This window comes from Chrysochloris asiatica, unplaced genomic scaffold, assembly GCF_000296735.1.
Source record: "Chrysochloris asiatica unplaced genomic scaffold, ChrAsi1.0 scaffold00212, whole genome shotgun sequence".
Taxonomy (NCBI): Eukaryota; Metazoa; Chordata; class Mammalia; order Afrosoricida; family Chrysochloridae; genus Chrysochloris; species Chrysochloris asiatica.
Window position 1 is genome coordinate 4125889 of NW_006408730.1, and position 23741 is coordinate 4149629.

The 23741-nt window shown below is 37.3% G+C and overlaps 1 protein-coding gene across 4 annotated transcripts in view; it reads right to left on the minus strand.

Annotated features, from left to right (window-relative positions):
- Window positions 1–23741, minus strand: part of ERBB4 (v-erb-b2 avian erythroblastic leukemia viral oncogene homolog 4) — a 1604115-nt gene that overhangs the window by 55115 nt on the left and 1525259 nt on the right. For all 4 annotated transcript variants that reach the window (XM_006872745.1, XM_006872748.1, XM_006872746.1 and 1 more), the window contains exon 25: window positions 22472–22642. In XM_006872745.1, the coding sequence (XP_006872807.1) occupies window positions 22472–22642 (171 nt within the window). The remainder of the gene's footprint in view (window positions 1–22471; window positions 22643–23741) is intronic.

The following is a 23741-nucleotide window of genomic DNA, read 5'->3' on the forward strand; positions in this document are numbered from 1 at the left end:
TAGGATGAAAAATAGGGTGAATAATAGTAGACGACTGGAATGTCTATGATGTGGTCCTTCAAACTTGTCCACCAGTTTGCCTCCAATCAAATCTATCAAACTTACAAAATCTTGACGTTAATTACTTTAATTGGTGGAGAACTAAAAGAAGGAATGGCATGACATGAAGAACCGGAACTTAGGAAGAAGGAAGAGCTAACAGGTTTTGAGTTGTTACTGCTTGTATTACTGCCCTCAATCCTCATACATATTTACGTAGAGAACATTTTCAGAGAGGAAGAAACTGACATGTTGCTAAGTAAGTGAACCAAGTTCACACAGCTAGTAAGTACTGAAGCTCAGGTTGAAACATAGCCAGCCAGATCTTAAAGGCCATGTTCTGGAAAACCAAACAAACTGTCAATTATCAGCTTGATTCAATTAAGCATTTTCTCCCTCATGAATTAAATTGGAACAAAAAAAGGAGTAAGCAGTTTGGAAGACTTCCATCTGTGATTTGGGGTTTAATATGATTTTATCTAGTGCTGAAGGTACAGAAAAAGCCCCAACTAACACATGGGTTACATTTCATTAGTCAAATTACAAATTCCAAAACTGCCTATTTCTTTATTGGAATTCACCATCCTCTGGAGTCCTGATGTGGTGCTGTGGGTTAATGTGCTGGACTACAAAATCAGTTTGAACTACAAGGTGGTTCAAGCTCACCAGCTGCTCCGTGGAAACCCTATACAGGGTCTCTATGAGTCAAAACCAACTCAATGGTACTTAACAACAACAACAATACTCTTGGTATTGTGTTGTAAGATAAAGCCCTAGACCACAAAGTTGCTTTGAATCATAAGGTTGGCGGTTCAAACTCACCAGCTGCTCCTTGGAAACCCTATACAGGGTCTCTATGAGTCAAAACCAACTCAATGGTACTTAACAACAACAACAATACTCTTGGTATTGTGTTGTAAGATAAAGCCCTAGACCACAAAGTTGCTTTGAATCATAAGGTTGGCGGTTCAAACTCACCAGCTGCTCCTTGGAAACCCTATACAGGGTCACTATGAGTTGGAATTGACTTGACTGCACTTAACAACAACAACAATTACTTATTTAATTTTGCTATTTATTATCTCCTTCTTCATTGTCTTCAATCTCTATGAATTCGTTATCTCACTCACCTCTAAACATGTTCAGATGCCCAGTATCCTGAAAAAGTTCCCCTGGCCATATTCTTCTCTGAGCTCATATTCTGCCTTCTTTCTTCTCTTTACATGTAATAACTTTTTAAAGAGAATTTTACTTTTTGATTTTACTACTCGATCCATTGAATTTTTCCTTCTATGAGTTATACATCTACTAAAATTGCTTTAAAAAACATCATTTTAAGAATCAGAATGTTTTCAAACTCAAGTCGTAACTTCAGTTGAACTCTCAACACACATTCTTTACTATATAATTACTATTTCTATTTCAAATGATTAATCATATTTCATTTTTCTACATCTGTAATTCCCACATACTAAGAGCAAAGTTGAGTCCTGGTATGGTGCTGTAGAATAAGCACTGGACTGCTAACCACAAGGTCTGTGCTTCAAACCCACCAGCCACTCATCAAAAACCTAAACAGGGTCATTATGAGTCATAACCAGCTAGATGACACTTAACAACAACAAATAACAAAGTTAGCACAGTTCCTCAACTGGCAAGCTTAGTGTCACTCTTGAGTTCTCACTCCATCTCACTCTGCAACATCCAAATGTTACCTAAGTTCTATTGTTTCAATCCCAAAATCATCTCTTACATCAAATTTCCCACTCTATTTCTTTTGCCTTGGCAGTGGCAGTGGCAGTGGCAGTGTGGATAGACTTTAAAATTCTCACAATAGCCTTCTTTCTGGTCTATCTATAATCAATCTGAAATCTGCCAGAAGTTTCTTACCTGGAGCTAAATATGACCGTCACCCTACTTAAAACATTGATTTGCTCAAATGTACTTTTATGCAGTCTCTGTGTTTGCCTCCATTGTAATGCTTCTCCTTGCCTTTCATTGCTTACTTGTGGTTATGTGATGTTGAGTCAGTTCCGACTTATAGCAACCCTGTGTTGGGTTTCTAAAGAATGGATGGTAGATTTGAACTGCTGATCTTGCAGTTCAAACTGACCTTGTGGTCCAGTGCTCATCCTACAGCACCATACCAGCCATACACATTTTCTGAGGGCAGAACTGCATGTGGCTGTAGTAAGTAACCATGAGATCAGACACCTAGTGGGCACCTCAATAAATATTTGCTTGAGGAATGAATTAATAACTGAATGAACAGGTACTCTTTGCTGCTTACTTGAATTAATCTGGTCTTTGACAGAGGTAAGTGAAAAGTCTAAGTGCAAATTAGTGCACACTTGGTACTAGTAAAAGCATTCAGATGGTCACTGAAAGATCAAACTTAGCATTTATGAGAAAACTGATTATAAAGATTCAGAAAGTCAAATTTCTTTACGGTTGTACTCATCCTTAAAGCCAAAACTAACCTTATAGCAATGACAAAATAACAAAGAAATGTCAGAAACAGAGTGAGAGGAAACACAGCATTGTGAATAAGAGCACAGTCTCTTACAAAACTAAAGCTAGGTTGCCTGATTATGCATGTCGTAGCTACCCCTCAGTTTACTCATGTACACAATTTATTGTTGTTGTTGTTAAGTGCCGCAGAGTCGATTCCAATCCATGGTGACCCTGTATAGGGTTTACAAGTAATCAACTTGGGGTTCAAACCAACTTTCAACTTTACAATCCAGTGCATTAACCCACAGCACTACACGAAGACTTCCATGTACATAGTGTTAGTGTTGTTAAATGCTATTGAGTCAGTTCCAACCCATAGTGACACTGTGCAGGGTTTTTGAGGAGTCAACGAACAGGTGGTGGGTTTGAACTGCTGATCTTGTTGTTCAAACCTACCTTGTGGTCCAGTAAATTATCCTGCCTCAACCGCTGACCTTGCAGTCCAGTACATTAACCCACAGCGCTACACCTCAACTCTGCATAAATAATATTGTTGTTGTTGTTATGTGCTGTGGAGTCTGTTCCAGCTCATAGAAACCTTGTACATCATAACCACTATGCTACCAGAGCTCCTTAAGTAATAATAATATGTTGTTGTTGTTAAGTGCCATTGAGTCGATTCTGACCCATAGTAACCCTTTCTAGGGTTTTCAAGGAACAGGTGGTGAGCTTGAACCACCAACCTTGCAATTTAAACGACTTTGCAGTCTGAAGTATTAGCCCACAGCACCACTCCAGTAATAATATGGGTATCACTTATTATTATTTAAGGAACACTGGTGGCGCAGTGACTAAGTATCAGGCTGCTAACTGAAATATCAGTAGTTAAAACTCACCAACCACTCTGCAGGAGAAAGATGTGGCAGTCTGCTTCCATAGAAACTATTTGTTGTTGTTAAGTGCTGTCAAGTTGGTTCTGACTCATAGCAATCCTGCATAGGATTTCCGAGGAACAGCTGGTGAGCTTGAACCATAAAACTTGCTGTTCAAATCAACATTGCAGTCCAGTATATTAGCCCACAGCACCACACATGGATTCCATAAAAACTATACTAGGCTCCAAATGAGTCTGAGTTATCTTAACGTCTCAATATCTTCAGTATGGGAAAAATTTAGAACACTTTTTCTCCTAGAGACGGGAACAATTAAGTGTGAATATTACCAAACAAAGGAGTACTTGTGGCACTTTAGGATAAAGACTGGACTGATGACCACAAGGTTGGCAGTTGGAGCCCACCTGCCACTCCATGGAAAAAAGATGAGGTGTTCTGCGCCCTCGAAGGTTTGCAGCCTCAGAAAACCTATACAGGGTCATTATGACTCAGAACCAAACAACAACATTACTACACAAAGGAGCACTGGTAGCACTGTAGAATAAGCACTAGACTTCTAACCACAGGTTGGTAGTTCAAATCCACCAGCTGCTCCTTGGGAGAAAGCTACGGCTTCCTGCTGCTACACAGATTTACAGCCTCAGATGATACAGAGTCGCTGTGAGTCTGAGTTTGGATGGCAGTGGGTTTGGTTTGGGTGTTTCTAAACAATGACTATAATTACTGTTGAGAAAAACAAAACCAGTCTGTCTGTTAATGAAACTTCTAGCTTCTTTCCATCTATGATTTACAGTACCACTTTCATCATAATGTTGCACATTTTGCAGCAAGAGTCACTCTGACAGCATTTGGAATTTTTCCCACAGTGGTCTCCCCAGCTTTCAATTCAGTTTTTGCTCAAGTGTAATGAGAAGCTGGTTAACAGCCATTCATTCACAGTGCCCGAGTGAAAACTACAGACCACAAATTAGCCTCTCTTTAGCCCACTCTGGTATGTCAGAATTCGGAACTGAAAGGGAGAGCTCTCCATTTGGACAGGTGAGCAAGGAAAGATGCTTGTGATTAGGGCATGTGTAACTGCAGAACACACACAAAGGAAAGCTGATGAGAAGCCCACCCCCCAGCCTGCCAGCCCCACTACCCACACCATCTTCTCCATTCTGCTCCATGCAGTAATCAAAGGATATTCTGAACCTCTCAGAATGCCATCAATCCTTATTGAGAATGAAATAGATCATCTCTCTCTCTCTCTCTCAAGTCTTTGCATGAGCAATCATCATAGCAGCTTGGACTGAACAGGAAGCTCTGGCAGACAAAGATGGATTTGTTTAAGGGGTGGAGGGTAAATTTATTAATTAATTAAATAACCTCCAAAAAAATCTGAATAGAAAGTTGCTGATAATCTCCCCCATTCAACTGTGTGAAGGGTAAAGAAACTCACAATTGTGCTTTCTAGGTATGATACAATAAAGAATAGGCTTCTTGATGAGATTTTTACAATAAATTAGAGCAGAGCACGGAGTCTTGTGGCAGTAATACTAAAAAAATAACCATCTTAATGATTTGGATAAAACATTCATTAACATTCTAAATCTAAATTTCATTGGGAGTCGCACCTCCCTCCGCCTTCATTTCTTTTTCTAGCTCTGATTTTCTTTAACAGCTAAACAAAGAAAATGTAGGGAAAAACAGCTCTTTTGAATGCTCAAAAAGGCATCTCATGTGAGCTGAGAATTGCTCAAATGTAAAATAATTTCATAACGACCACTGAATATGTTCTTTAATGATGCCCCTTATATAAACTGTTTTTATGGGACATACAAACTCAAGATAGTAAGAATGTTTGTTGTTGTTAAGTGCCGTTGAGTTGGTTCTGATCCATAGCAACCCTGTATAGGGTTTCCGAGGAACAGCTGGTGAGCTTGAACCGCCAACCTTGCAGTTCAATCGGCTTTGCAGTCTGTTTGGTATTGCCCAAATCCCGTGCTGACAGGAAGCTATAAGCAACAAGAAGTGCAGGAATGTGTTCAGGTGTTTCATTAATTAATGGAAAGGTCACTTGGTTTGTGGTCAGAGAACCTAATACCTGTGTTGTTCTTGAGTTAGGAAGCTCACAATCAAGTTATCAAGTCACGGAACAGGCCTGAGAATTCTCTTATTGTATAATTTGGATTCTGCTGTGAAAATAAAATGCAAATACAATTGCCTTTCCAAGTGCTTTGTAAACTTCAAAGCATTATTTAGGTGTCACTTATTTTTTGATAATTTTCCAAGAATATAATTCCAATTATCCTTATGTTGCCTATATTGGAGTCCTGGTGTGGTGGGCTACATGGTATGAACAACTGTATGGTCAGCGGTTCAAATTCACCAGCCACAGCTTGGAAACCCTAGACAGCGCACCTGTGAGTTGGGACTGACTGTATGGTTGTTGTTGTTGTTAAGTGCCATCGAGTCGATTCTGACCCATAGCGACCCTCTACAGGGTTTCTGAGGCTGTAAATCTTTACGGGCGCAGAAAGCGTCATCTTTCTCCTGCAGAGCAGCTGGTAGTTTCAAACTGCTGACCTTGCCGTTCACAGCCCGATTCGTAACCATTACATTAAAGCTGCCTATCTTAGATTTTAGATAAGAGTAATTTATCAAAACTTTACTTTGTAGGCTAGTAAGACAAAAACAAACAAAAAAAGCCTTCATATTGTTCCAATTATTTTAAAAAACTGACTAGAAATCTGTGCCAACAACCTTCTAGTAAACTTTATTTAGTAAGCTTTATTTGAATCATTATTAGGCTAAGCACTATAGGATGAGTACTTACTTGTCTGCTAACTACAAGGTCAGTGGTTCAACACCCCCAGCAGTTCCTCAGAAATACTATACAGGGTCCCTGTGAGTCAAAACTGGCTTCACAGCACTTAACATCAACAACATTTAATAGTAACATATTTTTCATTTAATTATTATTTATTAGAGATGTGTCTTTTCTTTTCACCAAAAGAGTGGCGAGAATTAAAAGCATAAACTTTGGTGGCTTACAGTTCTGGATTCAAAGTAATTTTTTGCCATATTAGCTAAGAACCACAGCAAAAAGATTTTGCTTCTCTGTAATCTGTTTTCTGTCCTTGTAAAATGGAAATAATAATGTTTTCCACTTATCCTTGTGAAGAGTAAGGGTAATTAATATAGAAAGCTTAGAACACAACCTAACACATAAAGATGTGATCAATAAATTGTAGCTTTATTAATGCAGTATTTGAAAACTTTGTAACCATTATGAAATTTGTAAGGCTCCTTTTATCTTCACTTTTGTAATTCCTAATCCCACCACAGACTTTGTGTACACTACCTCTCTGCTTTGATTTTGGCTCCATCAGTTCCATTTGATCCTCCTAAACCATTAACTCTTGATTACAGAAATCTCAGAAAAGTATAAACACAGAAGGGAAAACAGCAGCCAGGTCTCTGGCTGCTCATTGTACTCCCAGCAGGAGCCTTTTAAGCCAAATGATACTAAATCTCATTAGATTTAAAGCCAAAATCAAGATTTTCAGGGTTGTGACCAGTAAAACAACAACAACAACAACAAAACAGAACAAATAATGGATTAAATGCTAGACTTAGACTTGAGAGATGGGAGCAAAGCTTCCCACCTCTCGTTTATAAGCAGAAGAGCGCTAAAATATTGGTTTTATGTTTTATAGATTTAGTTTCGACATCTTCAAAAGAAAAGAGTTTGAGCTAAATCTTTTAGATATCTTCCAGCTCTGATACTCTACATAAATTGTTACTTATGCATCCACCTCATACTATATTAGAACAGTTCAGTGCAAATTACTAAACTCAGAATTGTTTAGATAGTTAGGGCAGAGGTCCTTGTGTGGCACTGTAGGATAAGCACTGGACTGACTGTAAGGTCAGCAGTTGAAACCCAACTTGGAAACTCTATAAAGGGTTGTTGCTATGAGTTAGAATCTTAACAACAACAGCAGAGATTAGGGCAAGCCATACAGGTAATATTTTTATCCAGCGAAAATCTAGTTGAAACAAATATCTAGAGGAAAGCATATATGTCCAGGAAAAAAAAAAAAGAAGAAAGTGGAAAAGGAGAGAGAAGAAGTTTATGTGGCAGATATGGTAAAAAGATTCAGGTGTATATGTGTAAATAGGAGTGTGAAATTTTACGTACAGACACTAATGTATTTTATTTTATTGTTTTGTATTTACTATCAAGCTTTTCTCCTTCCCCAACTTTGAGCTGGGAAGTTCTAACTATCCGGTAGCCGCTTCAGCCCAATGTGGGGAAACAATCATTCTGACTCTAGTGGTCTAGGCATTATTCTACCTTTGTTATCTATGTGCAAACATACATATATATATATATATACATACACACAGAGGACTGGACACTTTTAAAAACAGGCAGGAGAAGGAATGAATAATATAAGGGAATGTGCTGAAAGAAATATAGTAAATTATTTGGCAACAGAATGGGCAAAATCCCTAGTAAGTAGATAATATATAGACAGATAAAAAATCATATTATTCCATAACAAGAAAGTGCTACCCAGAGTTTAAATCGGTCAGAAGTAATTTTTAATACATGTGAAGATTTAATTTGAGAAAGATGTATAAAAATGATCTCGTTCTTACTTGAGAAATTGAGGAATAGTTTAACTTTGTTTGTAATCCCTAAAGATTAGGTTAAATGAAGAATCCTGAGCTGTTCCTACAGAGGATTTATCATTATGTTTAGTAAGACACACTGTCCAAAGTCTATGACAATCTTGAGGAAGCCATCGAGAACTAAAAGGATAACAATGGAAAACAACAAGAGAAAAAAATAGAACTTTATGAAAGAAATGCAAATTTAACAGAGTGTTGTTTGGGATGTTGCTAAATGCCTTGAGTTGGTTCTGACTCATAGCAATCCTGTATAAGGTTTCTGAGAAGCAAATTGTGGGTTTGAACCACCAACCATGGAGTTAGCAGTCCAGTGCTTATCCGACAGTGCCACAAAAGAGTTGGTTTCGACTCATAGTGACCCTATATATCAGGGGTGTCTGGCCCTTGGATTTATGTTGTTGTTACGTACCATCGAGTTGATTCCGACCCATAGCGACCCTGTATAGGGTTTCCAAGGAGCAGCTGGTGAGCTTGAACCACCAACCTTGCAATTCATACTAATACAGTCTGATGCATTAGCCCAAACCTCCACGCCAGTCTCTTAAAATCATTTGATCTAGCCCTGCCAATGCAACTGCAGTTCTAGCCATCACATTAACTCACATCATAGTTGTTGTTGTTAAGTACCGTGGAGTCTGTTCTGACTCATAGTGACCCTGTACAGGGTTTCTGAGACTGTAAATCTTTACAGGAGTAGAAAGTTTCATCTTTCTCCTGCAGAACATCACATAGTTTTGGTGAATTAATTAAATATTTAACCAAATATAGCAGGCTAACTTTTACGTTGATAATATTGTATGTTCTGCAAATGATGTTATAAATTTTGGCATAAAAAATGGTTACCCACCCCTGCTATTAGGATTTCTAAGGAGTGGATGGTGGGTTTGAACTTCCAACCTTGTAGTTAGCAAGGTTAGCAATCCAGTGATTGTGCTACAGTGCAACACTAAGATTCCACAAAGAATAATATAATTAAAATAATACGTTCAGATTTAAAGAGATTCACTCATAAAGACAGTACAGGACCAATAGGCACTTGATTATTTGATGCATGTAATTAATCATTTGAGAGGGTAAGACACATTCTCAACTTAGTGGGAAAGCATTCCAGTACACCCTATCATTTCCAAGAATCTGAAAGAATAAGCAAATGCAAAATGGCATTATAGTCTTATATACTATAAAACAAACAAACAAACAAAAAACACTTTAGAATGCAAAAGGGAAAAAAACTCTCTGTTAAAACTACCAACCTACTAACAAACAAAAAGGACATAATATTGCAAGAATTACAATTGATATATAAATGAGATAATGCTTGCATCTCTGCATAATTTGGGGTGTGCATAATAGAGCCTAGTGCAGAATGAATTGTAGTAGCAGGCTAACTGGAATGATTAATATATGTACTGGACAGATGTTCATAAATTCTTCAGCTATTATTGACAATAGGATGATGACCTCATGTAAGGCTAATTCAAATAAATTCAAGTGTATGCCATTGATCCACCACTCATCTGTCAGTTTGTCGTACTGTGGTGGCTTGTGTGTTGCAGTGATTCTGGAAGCTACATTGATATTTTAAATACCAGCAGGGTCACCTATGGTGGACAGATTTCAGATGAACTTCCAGATGAAGACAGACTAGGAAGAAGGAGAGGCAGACTACTTCCAGTTGTTTAGCCACTAAAACTCTTATAACTATCAGTATACTATTGTCAGATATCATCAGGATATGGAATATTGAAGCATTATGAACAGCACCAGACTACTGTCTAATGTAGTGCAAGAAGATGAGGCCCTGAGTTTGGAAGGCATTCAGAATACAACTGGGGAAGAGCTGCCCCCTTGATGCACAGTTCACCATGAGATGGAAATGGAGTAAAGCTTTAAAGCTTTTGGTACCTTCATTAGTTGGTGGGTACAACTCAAAATTAGGAGAAATAGCTGAAAACACCCATTAATAATCAGAACAGAAAATGTATGAGGTCTGAATCTAGGAAGGTTGGAGGTTGTCATGAATGAAATGGAATGCATGAAGATCAATATCCAGGCATTAGTGAGTGGAACTGGACAGATTATGTCCATTTTGAATCTGACAATCTCATGGTTTACTACGCCTGGAATGACAAATTTAAGAGGAATGGCATGACATTCCTCATCAGAAAGAACATTTCAATATCTGTCTTGAAGTATAATGTTATCAGAGATAATACAGCTAAAAGAAAGACCAGTTTAATACCATTATTATTTAAATTTACATACCAACCAGTAAAGCCAATGATGATGAAATTGAAGAATTCTAGCAACTTCCTAAGTCTAAAATTGATCAAACATGCAATCAAGCTATATTGATAATTATTGGTGATTGGAATGCAAAGATTGGAAACAAAGAAGAAGGATCAATAGTTGAAAATTATGGCCTTGGTGGTTGAAATGATGTTGGAGTTAGCAAGGTAGAATTATGCAAGATCATTGACTCCTTCACTGCAAATATCTTTTTAAACAACAAAAAAGATAATCATACATATCATTCCATCCTTACCAGATGGAATGCATAGATATCAAATTGACTGCATCTGTGGAAGGAGACAGTGGAAAAGCCCCTAATATCAGACAAAACAAGTCCAGGGGAAGACTGTAGAACAAACCATCAAGTGCTCACATGCAAGTTAAAGCTGAAGCTGAATAAAATTAAAACAATTCCATGAAAGTAAAATATAACCATGAACATATTCCACCTGAATTTAGAGGTAATTTGAAAAACAGATTTGATGCATTAGACTTGAACAGGAGTAACTGAAGAAAGAGACACCAATTTGGGAATGCTGCAGTAATTCCTAGGAAGTGGTAAAGGACTGAATTGGACTCATGGTAGAAGAAATGTTGTTCTTGTTGTTAGGTGCCATCGAGTCGGTACCCTCTCATAGTGACCTTATGTACAACAGAACGAAACACTGCCCGATTCTGGGCCAAACTCACAATTGTAGCCACGTTTGAACCCACTGACACTGCCAATTTGCCAATACATCTCGCTGGGGGTCTTCCTCTATTTCTCTGACACTCCACCTTACCAAACATGGTATCTTCCCCAGCTACTGGTCCCCCCTGAAAATATGTCTGAATTCCGGGAGACGAAGTTTGTCCATCCTGACCTCCAAGGAGCTCTCTGGTTGCAATTCTTCAAACAGAGATCTGTTGGTTCTTTTTACTGCACATGGCACTTTCAATATTCTCCTCTAACACCATAACTCAAAAGCATCAATTCTTCTATGGTCTTCCTTATTCACTGTTCAGCTTTTGCATGCATATGAGGTTATTGAAAATACCATGGCTTTCGTAAGGCACACCTTTGTCCTCAAGCAGACATCTTTGCTCTTCAACACTTCAACACAGCAGATTTGCCAATACAATGTTGTTGTTGTTAAGTGCCGTTAAGTTGGTTCTGACCCATAGCGACCCTGTATAGGGTTTCCGAAGAGCAGCTGGTAAGCTTAAACCGCCGACCTTGCAGCTCAAACGGTTTTGCAGTCTGCCACATTAACCCACAGCACCACAGCCCAATACAATACGTCGTTTGATTTCTTGACTGCTGCTTCCATGAGTGTTGATAGTTGATCTAAGAAGAATGAAGTCCTTGACAAGTTCAATCTTTTCTCCGTTGATAAGAACGTTGTTTATTGGTCCAGTGGTGAGGATTTTTGTTTTTCTGACATTGACATGCAACCCATACCGAAGGTTGTGCTCTTTGATCTTCATCAGTAAATATTTTAAGTCCTTTTCACTTTCAGCAAGCAAGGTTGTACCATCTGCATAACGCAGGTTGTTAAAGAGTTTTCTTCCAATCCTGATACCATGTTTTTCTTCATTTAACCTTGCTTCTTGAATTATTTACACAGCATACAGGTTGAATAGTTATGGTGAAATAATACAACCCTGTCACACACTTTTTAAAATTTTAAACCATTCAGTGTTCCCATGTTCTGTTTCAACAACTGCTTCTTATACAGATTCCTCATGAGCACAATAAAGTGTTCAGGAATACTCATACTTTGCAATGTTGTCCAGAACTTGTCATGATCCACACAATAGAAAGCCTTTGCATAGTCAATAAAGCACAGGTAAACATCTTTCTGATATTCTCTGCTTTCAGCTAATATCTATCATACATCATCAATGATATTCCTCGTTCCACATTCTCTACTAAATCCAGCTTGCACCTCTGGAAGTTCTCCGTCAATATATGCTTGCAACCAATTCTGTATTACATTTGTTGTTGTTGTTAAGTGCCTTCAAGTCGGTTCCGACCCATAGCGACCCTGTACAGGGTTTCCGAGGGTGTAAATCCTTACGGGAGTAGAAAGCCTCATCTTTCTCCCGCAGAGGAGCTGGTAGTTTCGAACCGCTGACCTTAAGGTTCGCAGCCCGATTCGTAACCACTACGCTACCAGAGCTCCTATTACATTTAGTAAAGCTTTATTCGCATGGGATATTAAAGCTATTGTCTGATGATATCCACATTCCTTTGAGTCACCTCTCTTTGGAATGGGCACAATTAAGGAAATACGGATCTCTTCCAATCAGTCGGCCAGATAGTTGTCTTCCAAATTACCTGGCATAGTTAAGTGTGTGCCTCCTATGCCACCTCACTTTCTTGAAAGATTTCAATTTGTATTCCATCAATTCCTAGAGCCTTGTTCTTTGCCAATTCCTTCAATGCACCTTGGCTCTTGATCATATGATACCTCTTGAACATCAACCATTTCCTTTTGGTTCAGTGACTCTGCGTATTCCTTTCATCTTCTTTTGATTCTTTCTGAATCATTCAATAATTTGCCCAGAGAATCCTTCAATAACAAAATACGAGGCTTGAGTTTTTTCTTCAGTTCCTGAGAAATGCTGAGCATGTTCTTCCTTTTTGGTTTTCTGTTTCCAGATCTTTGCACATTTTGTTGTAATATTTTAGTTTATTTTCTCAAGCTGATCTTTGAAACTTTCTATTCAGCTCTTGGACCTCCTCATTTCTTCCATTTGCTTTAGCATCTCTACACTAGAGAACAAGTTTCAGTGTCTCTTCTGACACCCATTTTGACCTTTTCCTTCTTTCTTTTGTCTTAAATACTTTTTGCTTTCTTCCTGTATGATGTTCTTGATATCATTCCACAACTCTTCTGGTCTTTGGTCTTTAGTATTTAATGTATCAAATCAGTTCTTCAGGTGATCTCTAAATTCAAGTGGGATATATTCAAGGTCATATTTTGGCTTTCGTGGACTTGTTTTCATTTTCTGCAGCTTCAGTTTGAATTTGCATCTGAACAATTGATGATCTGTTCCACAAACTGCCCCTGGCCTTGTTTTGACTGATGATATAGAACTTTTCTATCATTTCTTTCTGCAGATGTAGTCAATTTGATTTCTATGTATTCCATCTGGCAAGGTCCATGTATATAGTCTTCTCTAATGCTGTCTAAAGAAGGTGTTTGAAATGAACAAATAATTGATTTTGCAGAATTCTATCACGCGATATCCAGCATTATTTCTATCACCCCTCAAGACCATATTTTCCAACTACTGATCCTTCCTCTTTATTCCCAAACTTTGCATTCCAATCACCAATAATGATAAATACATCTTGATTGCATGTTTGATCAATTTCAGATTGAAGAAGTTGGTAGAATTCTTCTATTTCATCCTTACTGGCTTTAGTGGTTGGTGCGTAAATTTGAATAATAGTGGTATTAACTGGACTTCCCTGTAGGCACATGGATATTATCCTATCACAGACAGTGTTGTAATTCATGACTGATCTGGATATGTTCTTTTTGACAATGAAATGCAACACCATTCCTTTTCAGTTTGTCATTCCCGGCATAGGAAACCATGTGGTTGTCTAATTCAGAATGGCCAATATCAGTCCATTTCAGCCCAGTAATGCCTAAGATATCGATGTTTATGTGTTCCATTTCATTTTTGACAATTTCTAATTTTCTGTGATTCACACTTCATATATTACAAGTTCTGATTATTAACGGATGTTTACAGCTTTTTATCTTCATTTTGAGTTGTGCCCCATCAGCAAATGAAGGTCCTGTGGGCTTTACTCCATTCACATCATCACAGTCAACTCTACTTTGAAGAGGCATCTCTTCTCCAGTCACATTTTTAGTGCCTCCCAACCTGAGGGGCTCATTTTTGACACTATATCTGACAGTGTTTCTCTGTTAAACATAAGGTTTTCAGTGATTAAATATTCCAAAATAGTTTATCTTTCCTTCTTCCTTGTCTCTTTGTCTGGGAGCTCTTCTGAAACATGTCCACCCTGGGTGACCCTGCTGGTATTTAAGTACCGGTGGCATAGCTTCCAGAATCACAGCAACTCACAAGCCACCGCAGTATGACAAACTGACAGACGAGTGGTGGGGTAGAAGAAATAGACAGTAGGAGTTTATGAGTTATTTTAAGCAAGTCCAAAAATTATTTGGTTTTGAGTTGGGTGATGCAAAAAGGAGCGAGAGATTTCAGAACCATGTTTAAAACCTCCATAGCACTGATAAAAAATAACAACATAAGAATTCTCAAGCTTGTGCAATATAAAAGTTTTATAAAACTTGGGGTTTAAAAAACAAATTTGAAGCACTTCTCCTCTTTGACATTCAAGTATTTGTTGTTATTGTTTAGCCTTCTGACCTCACAGATTTGCCCTCACCAAAATCTACTTCTGCTCCAAGCTTGATATTGGTCCCCCAACAAAATTCAGCTAAAGTGACTACACAGGTTAACAACCTATTAACCTCACTTGGCCTCCCTTTTCCTTTTCCTATAATTCACAGAATACCTTTCCTGGTGTGGCATTATAGAACAAGCACTGGACTGCTATCAGAAAGTTAGTGGTTCAAACCCACCAGTCATTCCTTGGGGACCTATACAGGGTTGCTATGAGTCTGAACTGATTAACAATAGCAAATTAACAATAGCAAGATCTCCTTTCTCAAAATATAACCTCCTTAATTGGTGTAAACAATGAATGCACTAAGTTACTAGACAGAAGTGTAGACATTTGAGTTCACCTAGAGTGCCTCAGAACAGAGGCCTAGAGATTTGCGTCTGAAAAATCAGTCACTGAAAACCTTATAAAGCACAGTTATACTCTGACACAAAGGGTCACCATGAGTTGCAATCAACTTGATGGCAGCTGCTTTTTAACTAGGATATAAATTCCTGTTTGAGGTCAAAACCCATCTTCCAGCACTGTACCCTCATTTTCCAGCAAAATACCTACCCCATGACACATTTAATATAATAATTTATTAATTCTTTCATTGTAAAAAATTAAAACTATTACAATTTAGGTGGAAAACACTTTGAGACAAACAAATACCTTGTGATATGGATTATCTTAACAACAATAATTCCTTTTTCAGGTTTACTAGATCAAAATAATAATCCAAAGCATGATGTCAAGGATATTGCACAGGGAAACTTGACATGTTTTAGATGAAATGTAAAATCAATATCCTGAGACTACAATAATTTATCATCAAGTAGCAGTTGTTAGAATTGATATTGATCCTTCAGAAAATTGTAAGAGTAACCTCGTTATATCATCACAAAATTTTCCCACTTACCTATGAAATACTTGCTAAATTTGTGTCCTCAGGTTTTCCACTTTTATGTTAATCTTATAGGGAATCTTTTTTTTTTTTTTTTTTTTTTTTTTAAGTACCTATTGTTATTAGACGCCATTGTGTCATTTCTGACTCATAGTGACCCTACACAAAACAGAATGAAGCACTGCCTAGTCCTGAACCATCTTCACAATTGTCATTATGTTTGAGCCCGTCGCTGCCACCACTGTGCCTATTCATTTCATTGGGTATCTTCTTCTTTTTCACTGAGCCTCCACTTTACCAAGAATGATGTCCTTCTCCCAGGACTGACAGTCCTAATAACATGTCCAAAATATGAGAGATGAAGTCTCATCATCCTCTCTTCTAAGGAACAATCCAGCTGTACTTTTTCCAACACAGATCTGTTTGTTCTTCTGGCATTCCATGGTATCTTCAATATTTTTCTTCAACATTACAACTCAAATACACCAATTTTTCTACGTATGCATAGTGGTAACCTACAATGTTCTTGCTGGTTTTCCAATGAAATATTCTTTAGAAGAAGGTATAAATAATACCATATAATTATTATTTGAAATGCCTTTTTAGGATGAGGTGGTTTTGGAAATAGAAGGATTAAAAGAATATCTAATTCAATCTCTTCATCTTTGAATTAAAGAAACAGAGTTTTTAAAGTGAAAAATGTAAGTAATTTGCCTAAGACTAAAGTATCACATGGGAATGTGGTGGTTCCATAGGATAAGCACTGGACTGTGAATCACAAGGTCAGCAATTCAAGCCCACAAACTGCTTCAAGGGTTAAACATGAGGATTTCTGCTCCTACAAAAGATTTAAAGCCTTAGAAATCTTATACAGGGTCACTATGAGTTAAAACTAACTCCACCACATTAAATAACAATAACAAAGTATCACAAAGAGTCCCTATCAGAAATGCTTGCAGTTCATATCCACCCAGATATGCCTCAGAGAACAGGCATGACTATCTGTTTGTTTCTGAAAGGACACAGCCTTGAAACCCCTATGGAGCAGTTCTATTCTGTACACACTGGGTAGCCTTGAGTCAGGATTAACTCACAGCCACTTAACAACAAAAGTGTCACAAGGAGGCCCTGGGTGGCACAAATGGTTTGCATGCTCATTTAACCAAAAAGTTAGGAGTACAAGCCCACGCACAAGTGCCTTGGAAGATTAAGGCCTGCTGTCTACTTCTGAAAACTCAGCCACTGAAATCCCCATGGAGTACAATCCTCTCCTGACATTCATGCAATTCCCATGAGTCTCGCCACTATTAAAGCATCAGTGTTGATTCTAGAATATGAAGGTCTTGATATCCAATTGAAATTATGTTATCCTTATTAGCATTAAGTGATTGAAAAGTGTTCATTTTATAAGTAACACACATTTAACAGTGACTTCAACAGAGGGAGCTCTTCCTCTCTGCTCCACTATTTTTTAGACACATGGCTGCTAGCATAGGGGCTACTGAAATTTGAACTCAACCACAGCTCTGTCACTTATCATTTGTAAGTTTTAATTTTGCTCATTGTTTTAAAGTCATTATTGATCAAATTACATATAGATTTTTGAATAACCAAAGCATCATGAAAATAAAACATCTATCATTTATCTGGCATTAGAACATATTAGCAGAAATAATTCCCTTGTGGTTCCATCAATGAACTTTTCTTTAATAAAGGATAGAATACCTCATAAGAGGTTATGACTAATTATGATTTATAATGTTGATAAAATGGGAAAATAAAATATGCATGGCTTTTAAAGAGGATTCTGACTCATAGTGATTCTGTACAGTTTCCTAAGAGTAGTTGGTTGGCTTGAACTGACAACCTTGTAGTTAGCAGTCCAGTGCTTATCCTACAGCACCACACCAGGAATCCAATAAATATTTACTTGCCTGACACTACAGACACTCTGCAATTTTTTTTTTTTTTTCAGTTATTGCCCAGCAATCTCTTAAGTACTAGTTCATCTACTTGACAGATCAGGAAACTAAGTCAAGGAGACATTAGAATATTAAACTTTCTCCACTAGTGAGCAGTAACCTCTATATTTAAAGGTGGGTTTCTTTTTGTTTTTAAGTCCTTTTTATGTACTAACTGAAAAGTTAGCAGCTCAAACCAACCAACCATTCCATGAACCCCGTATGTAGGGTCACTGTGTGTCAGAACCGACTCAACGTCACTGAACACCAACATATATGCTCCAGAAACATTTTATCAAAATTCACTTTAAGATTCCACCTTACCACATTATGTGATCATAGAATTTAAAATTGAAGTAATTTATTTTCTAACTATAAAATAACTTCCTTATAGGAAAGACGGGGAGAATGATTTGCTATATTAGAAATTACCATAAAAGTTACATGAAACCAGATTGTAAAAATTGAAACACTGTAAAGCTCTTTATAAAGTGATTAATAAGACTATGAAATTCTTTAAAAAATACAATATTTAAGTACCATTCCTATGTCAGTCGCCTGAAAAAAGTAAAAGGAAATTTACACATATTATTTACATGTGTAAATAAAAATGTCAAATGAGAAATAATGTTTAAAAGTTAAATAATCCCTGGCATACCATTATAAAAAGGACCTCTGGTAGCGTAGTGGTTACGAATTGGGCTGCCAACCGCAAGGTCAGCAGTTCGAAACTACCAGCTGTTCCGAGGGAGAATGATGAGGCATTCTGCTCCCGTAAAGATTTACAGCCTCGGAAACCCTGTACAGGGTCGCTATGAGTCAGAACCATGGCACACAGTAGCCACCACCATACCATTATAAAATAGACACTTGAGGGAGAGAGAAAGGAATAGCTAGAAATATCACCATAGAAAGCTTGTAAGTCCATCTCCTGTCTATTACTGATTGAAATACTTAAAATTGGGTTACAACGTGCCCAATGAAGGAGGCTTCCTATGCAGCCTCTGCATTACATAAGACCATAGGTGGAATCCTGTGCCCCATCCAGAATCTTCTGATGTGGGTAATTTCCATTTGAAATGACAAGCAGACCAGCCTAGAGTGGCAAGAAGAACAGAAGATACTTCTTGAAAGAAAGACCGACGGGAAAAATACAAGACAATATAGGCAGTCTGAATGATTACTACAAGAACAAGCACGTTGGTCACTCAGGAGATATCAAGGCAAGTGGTCAGGTCCCCTCAGGGCAAACCCCCTTCCAAGACTAAGACTCAATGGGAATACATGCTGATTGATGACCACGTTCATCACCAGTAAGGGGAAGTAAGGGAAAAACAGCAATGAAGCTGCAAGCTAAGGCCTACAATGTTCAATAGACTCCTGTGAACCCAGGTGGAGACCTGGTTGGCCAGCAGTATAGCAAGACCTGGGGACTCTTGGGCCCAGAGTCAGTGACATAGCCACAGAGGACTAGAGTGGAGAGTGAAGCGTCCAGCTGATAAGAAGAGAGGGCATATGCATAAGAACACCCACACTTTCAGATAATACCCACTTGACCTGGCTTCAATGACTGGGTGATCAGAGCTCAACTAGAAGAAAGAAGATTAAAAAGAGAGTATTCTGATACAATTTGATGAACTTGACCTACACCTATGGATGTAGTAGCTCAAAAGAGGGAACAAATCTTTACAGTGCGGAAGCCCTGGGTGGCATTCCCACTCCCTCCATACACAGAGTAGACAAGGATGGGCAACTTGGACATTGGCTACCCAAAATTGGGGGACTACAAAGGCAATAAGTGACTGCCTTACAAGCTTTGAAGAGGGAACATAGATCCATAGGGTGTGGAAGAAGGTAGAATCTCCACTGAATAGTAGCCAATCTGTCTGGGTGGGGCTGATGAAAGGGGATGCTCATAGGTCTCTTGTGATACATACAATAGTGAATAATTGTTATCAGGACTGATTGTGAAGGTTGGAAATGTAAAGGTAGATGTTTTGTAGCAAAAGGAAGGGAGTGGTTAACTTTGCAGTCTAGGAGCAGAGGTCCATAGGACCATCAATGGAGAAGAGCGGCGAATGGGACCCTACCCAGAGAAACAGTGACAGCAGAGATGGAGGCAGAGATGATGACGTGGAGAGATGGAGCGGCTTGGGACTTGAGACTTTAGACCCAGAGAGCGAGAGGGGCTGTGTGCTGACGACCGGGGGAAGGCTTGTAGGATATACCCTTTGGTTGGTTGATGATGCATGGAGGGGATTGTAACCCTGGCAATTAAATGATATATGATAAGATGAATGTAAAGCTAATGTTCTACCATGTAAACTATCACATAATTCACAATAAAACATTTTTTTTTTAAAGTTAAATAAGTGCTCTTGTGTGATTTCTACTTTGTGTTCCTAATTGTATTTAGTTAACTCAAACTTTTATTAAGGATTTCTATATTGAAGAAAAATAAAAATAAGCAGAGTTGGAAATTGAGAATGTTAATTGACAATTGGAAATTCAGAACAGAAGATATTGATTCAAACTCTTGACCTTTATAGCATTTCTTGAAATTTCACTGTTCTAATCAAAAGTCTTGAGTTTGTCATCTAAAATGATACAAAGTTTCATATCATTTGGTCATATGGCAAACCTTAAAGACTTTCTGCCCCTGTCCAAATGAGAAACTGATTATTTAATACATATAACTTGATTTAATTTTTAATCCTTTCAATTTTCTGTTCCCAGTAGTCATATGGTATCATTTATTTTGTATTACAATGATATACTTCTCAGAGAAATTTTATTTAAGTCTTCATATTTGTTTATTTCGAGAAGATAATCTTAATGATTTTCAGCTAGTTTGTTCAAAATAATTTTCATAAACTTCTATATGGGTGTAGGTTGGTAAAAGTAATGAATCAGGATAAGAGACACATTTCATAGGGGCTTTATCTTAGAACTTTTAAAACATTTTAATTGTAATAAATAAATTTTTCAAAAAATTTATCACAGACATTTGGACTGTTGTTAAGAAAAATAACTGCATTATGGAAATAACCATGAAACACTAGTATAGTGTAGCAGAGAGAGACTGTCATCATTAGAATCCTGCTAACCCACTAACTAGCTATGTGATCCAAGTTAAGTTACCTAACTTCTCAAGACCTAAGTTTCCTCATCCATAAAATGAAATAAAAATAATAGAATTTCATAGACTTGTAAAAATTATGTTAGTATACGTGTATTGATACATAACAAGGACTGCGTTTTACTTTATATTGCTGTCAACCTAAATAAGGCAAATAACTTCATTTTTGAAAATGAGCAGTTAGCTGAAAGTTTTCTCTTGCCTATAGTCAAGTCCTGGTATGGTGCTGTAGGATCAGCACTGGACTACTAATTAAAAAGTCAGTGGTTCAAACCTACCATCTGCTCCTTGGGAATCCTATACAGAGTCACTGTGATTTAGGATCAACTCTATGGCACTTAACAACAGCAACAACAATAGTCAAGAGAAACAGGATATGGTTCTACTAGCTATGTTAATGTTCTTAGATGGGGGAAGGAGACTAAGACAAAAAAAAAAGAAAAAGACACTTTCTAAAAATATTGAGCATTGTGTTAAATCTTATCAACGAAAAAAATCCCCCAAAATTATAAATATCAATTTCCTGTTTACCAGATTTCATAATAGTTAATGAACAGTTGGTTACACCAATTACCAAACTCTTCTCTCTTTCTGTATATGTTGCCGTTGTTTCATGTCATCAGTTTGGTTCCAGCTCACAGGATTTTCAAGGCACCGTTGGTGGGTTTGAATCATTGACTTTTAAATTAGTTGTCCAGTGCTTATTCCACAGTGCCACACCAGGACTCTTCTGTACCTATGTGACTGTTTTATTGCCCTGAAACGTTCTCGAAGGAGAGAGTTATATTAAAAATCTTTGAATCTCTCATGCCTCCCATGCAAAGGTCCTCAATGTATGTTGAATGTATGAGTAATGCATTTAAAAAAAAATAAAAAATTAAAATAATATGCATAGATCCAACAGCCTTCAGAGAAAGAATAGTATTCTTATACAGTGTGCACCCTCGGAAACCCTGTACAGGGTCGCTATGGGTCGGACCCGACTCGATGGCACTTAACAACAACAACAACAACAATATTTAAAAAGAAATGTCAGTAATTTTATGAATTTTTTTAACTTAAATTTATAATGCAATAGTCCTACCAATATGCCTGTTCATTTCAAAGAATCACAGCTTTTTGTGTCAGTACTTTATCTTGACAGAAAATATTTAATGTTACTTAAGTGAAGGGAAACCCTATACTGGATTGTTATAAGTCGGAACCAACTTGACAACACTTAACAACAACAACAAGTGAATAAAAAAGGGTCCCTGGTGGCACTGTGGGAGACTTGTTCTTATAAATTTCTTGACCAATAGGGTCATATCATCTTATTAAGAAAGAAAAGCAGAAAAGTCTATCCAAGTAGGAATTTTTCATTTACTAATATACACATAAAGTTTTATGCATTTGAGTTGGTTTTTGTCTTTTAAAACTTAAGATTTAATTATTTCAGATGTGGAAAATATTTCTTCTTTTAAATTCTTAAAGACAGTTCAGAGCACACATGGCATCGTCCATAGTTATCTTCCAAAATTAATTATACATGGCAACATTGTCTTGACATATCATTGATGGATATGTATACATTTACTTTAAAAATCATATTAATTTAAGTTCTTTAATTATTTTATAATTTTAGTGCTTCTATTCTATTTATATGATTTTACTTCTTAACATTATATGGTACTTGTATATAATAACTCTTACCCTATTTGAGTCAATTCTTGCTCTGGAAGTGTAGATGGGAGGCGGGATGTTAAAAGCCTGAGGGACCAGGTACTCCTCAGCATCCATCATGTCTTCTAAATCCTCTTCATCTAATAGATTCTGAAAGAACTTGCTGTCATTTGGACTGGGAAGCTTCATACGATCATCACCCTAAAGAAATAAACACACAAAAATGAACATGATGTTGCTGTGTTGAGAGGTTATTGTATGAGATGGCAGATTTTGAAGGACTGATCATGTAAAACACTTGTCTCTCTGATCTTCTATACATAAAGATAAGGCTTATATTTACTGTTTCCTGCTTGTTATTGGGAAGTTGCAGTGTTTTGAATTAGGTAATACTCAAGTTAATTTGTTTGCCATGCCTCATTCCACCTATTCTACCAGAAGAGTCCATATGGATATAGGTATTCCATATTAGATTTATCAATATCAACCATTTGTTGTTGTGACATTGTTGCTGTTCTGATTTATAGTGACCCTATGCATAATAGAACAAAATACTACCCAATCCTGTGCCAAAATAATACCTAATACATTTTTTTTTTAATCTCAAAAAAAAAAAAAAAGAATATGATGTAATGCTTTATACCTTTCATCTTAAATTTGTGGTCTAAATATTATCTATCTATCTATCTATCTATCTATCTATCTATCTATCTATAAGGAGCTCTGGTAGCGTAGTGGTTACGAATCGGGCTGCGAACCTTAAGGTCAGCGGTTCGAAACTACCAGCCGCTCTGCGGGAGAAAGATGAGGCTTTCTACTCCTGTAAAGATTTACACCCTCGGAAACCCTGTACAGGGTCACTATGGGTCGGGACCGACTCGACAGCACTTAACAACAACAACAATGTAATATATTATATTATGTATCTATAACACATGATTAAAATATCATTTTACTCATTAAAAAATAATAGTTTTGGACAAAATCTAGCCATAAAGACCAATCTAATAGGTTAGATGTGATATGATAGGATAAACTGATTTCAAGGAGAATATGATAAATGACAGGGGTGGCAAAGAAATCAGATTACTGTGTATGTTTTGAGAGAAATAAAATCCTTTCAGGATATGCAGGGGGATCCCTTGCCAAGATTACATTTGTGCTGTGACTGGAAGAATAATTAATATAGGGCAATCTGCAAAGAAGCCCTAAACAGGATTACTATGAGTCAGAAACGACTTGTGACAGTGTAGAGCTACCAGAACACATAGGCTCCGTAATTTGCTCTATTGCACAATGT